The sequence below is a fragment of the Numida meleagris genome, chromosome 32, assembly GCF_002078875.1.
Source record: "Numida meleagris isolate 19003 breed g44 Domestic line chromosome 32, NumMel1.0, whole genome shotgun sequence".
Lineage (NCBI taxonomy): Eukaryota > Metazoa > Chordata > Aves > Galliformes > Numididae > Numida > Numida meleagris.
This window is the reverse complement of record NC_034437.1, coordinates 611,415-618,275: the sequence shown is the minus strand read 5'-3', so window position 1 is coordinate 618,275 and position 6,861 is coordinate 611,415. Positions and strand designations below refer to the sequence as shown.

The following is a 6,861-nucleotide window of genomic DNA, read 5'->3' as shown; positions in this document are numbered from 1 at the left end:
ATCCCACGTGTGGTGGATTTGGGGCCGTGGCAGTGCCCCAACACCGTGGTGTCTTGCAGGGCGCCGGTTGGACCCCCCCAGGCCTTCTACCCCCGCGGAGTCTTCCCGGCGCTGTCCCCGCAGCAGCACCTCTGGCAGCAGCAGCAGGCAGCCCTGCGTCTCCCTGTCGCCTCCCGCTTCCCTCCCCCGGCCGCCAGCACCCCCCCCGTGGGCAGCCTGGGCACCCGCCTACCAGCACCCGCCGAACCGGTGCCCGCATCCCCCGGCACCCTGGGCGCACCCTTCATCGAGCTGCGACACAACGTGCAGAAGGGACCCGGCGGGATCGTGGGTTCCCCTTTCACCCCCCAACCCCCCCGGCCTCGCTTTTTCCTGCCCGGGGAGGAGAGCACCCCGCAGCCCCTCTGTGCCCCAGTGGTGCCCATGCAGGCGCTCCCCGCTCCGGCGCTGCAGCCCCAAAAGATGCCGGTGGTGCCGCTGCCTCCCGCCTCGCCGCAAGGCACCGAGATGAGCAACAGCCACCACCAGCTGCACGCCAAAGCGGTGCCCCCCGCCCCGCTGCCCACCCCTGGCCTGGAGCTGCAGCACGTCCCCCCGCGCCCGCTGTCTTCCGGCTCTGCCCTGCGCCCCGACGGCACCAAGGATGGCACGGCTCCGACCCCGGCCCCGGGGAAAAGCCACCTGAGCCTGGAGGGCGGGCGGCTGCCCTGCGAGGTGCCGGTGGAGCCCGACTTGGACGACGACTTCGGCTCCCACAAGGATTTGGAAGACGACGACGATTTGGCAAACCTGAGCCTGGATCCGGACGTGGCCAAAGGGGACGATGATTTGGGCAACCTGGACAGCCTGGAGACGGCGGACCCTCACCTGGACGACCTGCTGAACGGCGACGAGTTCGACCTGCTGGCTTACACCGACCCCGAGCTGGACACCGGAGACAAGAAGGACATCTTCAACGAGCACCTCCGCCTGGTCGAGTCGGCCAACGAGAAGGCTGAGCGCGAGGCACAGCTCAAGACGGAGCCAACGGGACCCAGCTTGAAGCTCCCTGACCCCGGGGATGGCAAAGACGCGGCGCCAGCGGCGGAGGACCGCGATGTGCCCAAAGAGGGGCTGGTGCCCGGCGCGGCGCTGCCCCCCGACCCAACTTTCAAGCCACAAGCTCTGGAGGCGAAGGCGACCGCGCTGCCCACCGACGTCAAACCCAAACTGGAGGATGGGTGCTTGAAGACCTCACCTTGTCAATTCACCGCCGGCGGCTCCGAGCGGCTCCCTGTCAAGTCGGAGGCCCTGCAGGGCACGGATAAGATCTCTGCGTCGCTGGGGCTGAGCCTCAAACCGAGCCAGAGCCTCCTGAGCCCCAGCACTGGCCCCGCTCGCCTCGGCTTGACTCATTTCCCAAACAGCAGCTCCACGTTGGAGAAGGACCCGTACGCTGGCACCGGGCGCGGGCTGGCCCCTGCCCAGCTGGGCAACCAGAGCAACCCCTTGTTGGAGAAATTCGAGCTGGACAGCGGGGCGCTGGGGCTGGGCAGCGCGCGGCACTCGCCGGCCGACGAGCTGGACAAGATGGAGAGTTCCTTGGTGGCCAGCGAGCTGCCCCTGCTCATCGAGGACCTCCTGGAGCACGAGAAGAAGGAGCTGCAGAAGAAGCAGCAGATGTCGGCCCACCTGCCGCGGGGAACCCCGCAACTCCCCGCCCCGGGGCACCCCATGCTGCACGCGGCCGCGCAGCCCATGGACGCGCAGCCACCCCGCCTGGGCACCCCGCAGCCCCCCCTGCAGCTGGGGCTGGTGGCCAGGCCGCAGTTGATGCCACCGCAGCCCCCGCGGCTTGGGACCCCCCAGCAGGGTCCGGCGCTGGGCCCCCACATGGGCATGGCCTCCGGGCAGCCCCACGTCCTGGCAGCCCCCCACGGCGTGCAGGTGGCCCTGGCGCAGCCGCAGCAGAGCCAGCAGCAGGTGCTGGTGCAGAAGCCGATGGCCGGGGTGCAGCCCCCCACCCTGGGCCTGAAGCCCCCCCAGCTCGTCATGCAGCAGCAGCTGGCCAACAGCTTCTTCCCAGACACAGGTAGGTGTTGCGTTGGATCACGGTCCGGGGCGGTGGGGTTGTCTCTGAAGGGCACTTATGGGTCAGAGATGTGGGGCTGCAGCCTGACGTGGCGGCTTGCGGCATCGTCCCTGGGTGATTGCGGACGGGGATCGATTCCATCCCGTTTCTTCTCGCAGACCTGGACAAGTTCGCTGCTGAGGACATCATGGACCCCATTGCCAAAGCTAAGATGGTGGCACTGAAGGGCATCAAGAAGGTGATGGCCCAGGGCAGCATCGGGGTGGCCCCGGGGATGAACAGGTAAGAGGCAGAATGGGGCGTGGGGCGGGTAGGACCCATAGAAATGCGTCTCGTCCTTTATCTCTGCATCTCATCCCCTCTCTCTGCGTCTCCCCAAAGGCAACAGGTTTCCCTGCTGGCCCAGAGGCTCTCGGGAGGCCCGGCTGTCTCAGAGATGCAGAACCACATGCTGGCAGGGAGCGGGCAGGTGAGTGGGATGCAGGGGGTGGGGGCAATGCCCTCAGGGCTGCCTGGCTCAGCGCTGGGATCCCCGCTGGGTAGGAGCTGTGTAGGCCAGCAGTTTTATTGTCCCCTGGGTAAGGGGGGGGCTGTGAGGAGGGAATAGGGGCATAGGGGAGGGGGCACAGCACTGATGCCTCTCTTTGTTGCAGGAACGGAGCGGCACCGACCCAGCCCAGGCTCGCCCCAACCCTCCCACCTTCGCACAAGGTGTCATCAGTGAGTATTGAGCAGCACTGGGGGGGGGGTCAGGGCCTCATCCTGCCCCCATGGACTGAGCTGAGCCGGGGTCCGGAGCTGGGACCCCGCCGAGCTGAGCCCCCTCGTGCCCCCCACAGACGAAGCCGACCAGCGGCAGTACGAGGAGTGGCTCTTCCACACGCAGCAGCTCCTGCAGATGCAGCTGAAGGTGCTGGAGGAGCAGATCGGCGCGCACCGCAAGTCGCGCAAAGCGCTCTGCGCCAAGCAGCGCACCGCCAAGAAGGCCGGCCGCGAGTTCCCCGAGGCCGACGCCGAGAAGCTGAAGCTGGTTACGGAGCAGCAGAGCAAGATCCAGAAGCAGCTGGACCAGGTAAAGGGCTGGGGGGGGGGATGCTCTGAGAGTGGGCGCGTGTCCCAAGCGGGCTGCCTCCCCCGGTGCTCACACGGTGCTGCCTTCCCTGCTGCTCACATCGCTTCCCCCCACCCCTTGCAGGTGCGGAAGCAGCAGAAGGAGCACACCAACCTGATGGCCGAGTACCGCAACAAGCAGCAGCAGCACCAGCACCAAGCCTCGGCCGTCATGGCCCTGAGCCCCTCGCAGAGCCCCCGCCTCATGTCCAAGCTCCCCGGGCAGCTCCTCTCGGCGCACGGCATCCAGCAACCTGCGGGGACGGTGGTGGGGGCCCAAGGTCTTGGCCAGCAGCCGGGGCAGCCTGGGGGGCTGCGGCTGCCCCAGGGCGGTGTGTCCATGGCCGTGCAGCAGGGGCTGTCCTTCATGGGCCAGCAGGCGGTGGGGAACGCTCCGGTGCCCGGCACCTCCAACGCTTTCTTCTCTGGGAACCCAGCGCTCCGGGGTCTGACCGCTGACAGCCGTCTGATGCAGGAGAGGCAGCTCCAGAGGATGCAGCTGGCCCAGAAACTGCAACAGCAGCAGCAGCAGAACATGCTGGGGCAGGTGTCCCTGCAGCAGCAGCAGCAAGGTGTCATGGGCCAGGCGTCAATGCAGCAGCAAGGTGTCATGGGCCAGGCGTCGATGCAGCAGCAAGGTGTCATGGGCCAGGCGTCGATGCAGCAAGCAGGGGTGATGGGACAAGCTTCGATGCAGCAGCAGGGCGTCATGGCACAGGCGTCCATGCAGCAACAGGGCATCATGGGCCAAGCATCAATGCAGCAGCAGCAAGGCATCATGGCACAGGCGTCCATGCAGCAGCCTGGCGTCATGGCACAGAGCTCGATGCAGCAGCAGGGTGTCATGGCACAGACCTCCATGCAGCAGCCTGGCATCATGGCACAGGCGTCCATGCAGCAGCCTGGCGTCATGGGACAAGCGTCGATGCAGCAGCAAGGTGTCATGGCACAGGCGTCCATGCAGCAGCCTGGTGTTTTGGCACAGAGCTCGATGCAGCAGCAGGGTGTCATGGCACAGACCTCCATGCAGCAGCCTGGCATGATGGCACAGACATCCATGCAGCAGCCTGGCGTTCTGGGACAAGCCTCGATGCAGCAGCAGCAGCAAGGTATCATGGCACAGACATCGATGCAGCAGCCTGGCGTCATGGCGCAGGCCTCAATGCAGCAAGCAGGGGTCATGGGACAAGGCTCCATGCAGCAGCAGCAGCAGCAGGGTGTCATGGCGCAGACCTCGATGCAGCAGCCAGGCGTCATGGGACAAGGCTCCATGCAACCAGCAGCCATGGTAGGGCAGCCCAGCTTGCTGGGACAGCAGCAGCAGCAGCAGCCAGCAGCCACCCCACAGCCAGGGGCCGTGGGGCAGCCCATGGTGCCCAAGCAGCCGGGGTTGATGGGCAGCCAGCAGAGCCTGCTGGTGCAGCAGCTTTCCCCCCAGCAGCAGCAGCAGCAGCAGCAGTCGGGCTTGCTGGGCCACGCGCCGGGGCTGCAGCACCAGGCGGTGCTGGGCCACCCCCCACCCCAGCGGCAGGTCCTGCTGGCCCCCCACCAGCAGCGGGTGCTGGGTTCGCCACAGACTCCGGGGATGCTGGGCCACCGGCTCGTGCTGTCCCAGCAGCTGGGGCAGGCACGGGCGCTGCTGGCCCCGCAGCAGCAGAACTCGGGGGCAGCGGCCCAGCAGGGCCTCCTGGGGCTGGGCCAGGGGCAGCCCCCGATCCAGCACTTTCCGCAGCACGGGGTGATGGGCCAGGCCCCCTCTGTGCTGCACCTGAGTCAGGGAATGCAGCCGGCCCCGGCGGTCCTGGCTGCCAAGGACCAGCCCGGAGGAGCGGAGGGCGGCACCCTGCCCACCGAGGGCGGCGAGAGCGGGGGGCAGCTGCATGGAGGGGAGCAGCAGGGACCCCCGAACCCCGCAGGGCTGGGCGAGCCCCAAGCCCCCAAACACCAGGCTGAGCTGGGGCAAGGGCAGCAGCTCCTCTTGGGTTCCCCTCAGCCCGGGGTCTTGGGCTCTGTGCCCGCCCAGCCGGGGCTGCGAGCAGCTGCCGCACCGGGCCCCCTGCTCGCCCCACCGCAGAGCCCAGGGGCCACTCGCCCTGAGCTGCAGGGGGACACCACGGGGGCTGCAGAGCAGGGCAAGGGGCCGGGGGGCACCCCACAGGGTCAGCCGCAGCCCCCCCAGCTCCAGAGCCCCAAAGCGGGGCCGGTAGCGCAGCCAGGGGGTGCCCCCACGCTGTCCCCAGGTCTCCTGGGCCAGGTGCCGGGGCCGCTGATGGGTCAGATCCGGGCGCAGCTCCAGGGGGTCCTGGCCAAGAACCCGCAGCTGCGGCACCTGACGCCGCAACAGCAGCAGCAGCTCCAGGCCCTCCTGGTGCAGCGGCACCAGCAGAGCCTCCTGCAGCAGAGCCAGGCGCTCCGCCAGCCCGGCCCCTTCCCTGGGCAGCCCCCGGAGCACGGCCCCCAGGCCCGGCAGCCCCCCCGCCCCCTGGGACCCCTCTTCCAGGCCCGGGCGGGGGTCCCGGCGGAGGAGCAGGGGGCGCGGGGGCAGCCCCCCACCCCGCAGCAGCCCCTGGCTGAGCTGGTGCAAGCAGCCCTGGCCGCTCGCGGTCCCCAGCCCGGCCTCATCCAGCTCCCCACGCCCCCGGCCCCTTCATCTCTGGGTGTGGGCTGTGCCCCCCAGCACCTGGCCAGCCCTGAGCAGAGTCCCCAAGAGCCAAAGAAGATGTCACCGGGGGTCCCGGCCTCAGCCCCCAGCCCGGCAGAGCAGGGGCTGGCACCCGATGCAACACGCTGGGACTCCGAGGTGCCCGGCGCGGACCCGGCTGACCCTGGTGAGACCCACATCAACGGGGCTGAGCCCCCCCAGGTGCTGGTGAAGCAGGAGCCGAAGGAGGAGGCGGCGGCAGCGGTGGTGCAATGCGAGACGGACGGGGATGAAGCGGCCAAACCGGAGGCCAACGGGGAGCCTGGGGCAGCCCAAGCCAGCAGCCCGCTGGTACCGGGCGGCCGCTCCGAAGCCGGGCACCTCCTGCTGCAGAAGCTGCTGCGGGCCAAGAACGTGCAGCTGTCAGCACAGTGCCCGGGAGAGCTGAATGGGCACGCGGAGAACCGGGGCGCCGGGATGGAGCCGCGGCCGCAACCGGTGCTGCTGGGCCGGGAGGTGAGCGGGGTGCTGTGGGACAGGGGCTGGGCTGATCCCGGGGATGTGCTCTGCATGGATTTCTTCCTTTGGTTCCCCAGGATCCCTCCATTGCCCGCAAGCCGGTGGCCGCCAAGCCCAAGCGGGTGCAGAAGGGCAACGAGCGGGTCCCGGCTTCCCGCAAGAAGCTGCGCAAGGACGAGGGGCTGCGCCCTGGGGAGGCCCTGATGAAGCTGAAACAGGTAGGGGGCAGCGGGCCGCGGCGTGGGGCCATCCCCATCCCCGGCGTGGGGCCGTCCCTATCCCCACTTCCCCGTCTCTTGCTCTGCCCCCAGGAGCTCTCGCTGCTGCCGCTGACCGAGCCGACCATCACGGCCAACTTCAGCCTCTTCGCGCCCTTCGGCAGCAGCCCCATCAATGGCAAGAGCCAGCTGCGCGGCGCCTTCGGCAGCGCCGTGCTGGACAGCGTGCCCGATTACTACTCCCAGCTGCTCACCAAGGTGAGGGGGCTATTCCTGCATCTCCCACCCCAATCTGGGGGGGG

General features: G+C 69.0%; 1 protein-coding gene across 1 annotated transcript in view; it reads left to right on the top strand.

The window, feature by feature from the left end:
- Nucleotides 1–6,861, top strand: part of KMT2D (lysine methyltransferase 2D) — a gene marked incomplete in the record, with an annotated part of 24,919 nt that overhangs the window by 13,488 nt on the left and 4,570 nt on the right. Inside the window, 9 exon segments of the mRNA XM_021379074.1 lie at nucleotides 60–2,071; nucleotides 2,230–2,353; nucleotides 2,453–2,540; nucleotides 2,725–2,791; nucleotides 2,911–3,143; nucleotides 3,267–3,968; nucleotides 4,068–6,338; nucleotides 6,419–6,559; nucleotides 6,653–6,817. Of these exon segments, the coding sequence (XP_021234749.1) occupies nucleotides 60–2,071; nucleotides 2,230–2,353; nucleotides 2,453–2,540; nucleotides 2,725–2,791; nucleotides 2,911–3,143; nucleotides 3,267–3,968; nucleotides 4,068–6,338; nucleotides 6,419–6,559; nucleotides 6,653–6,817 (5,803 nt within the window).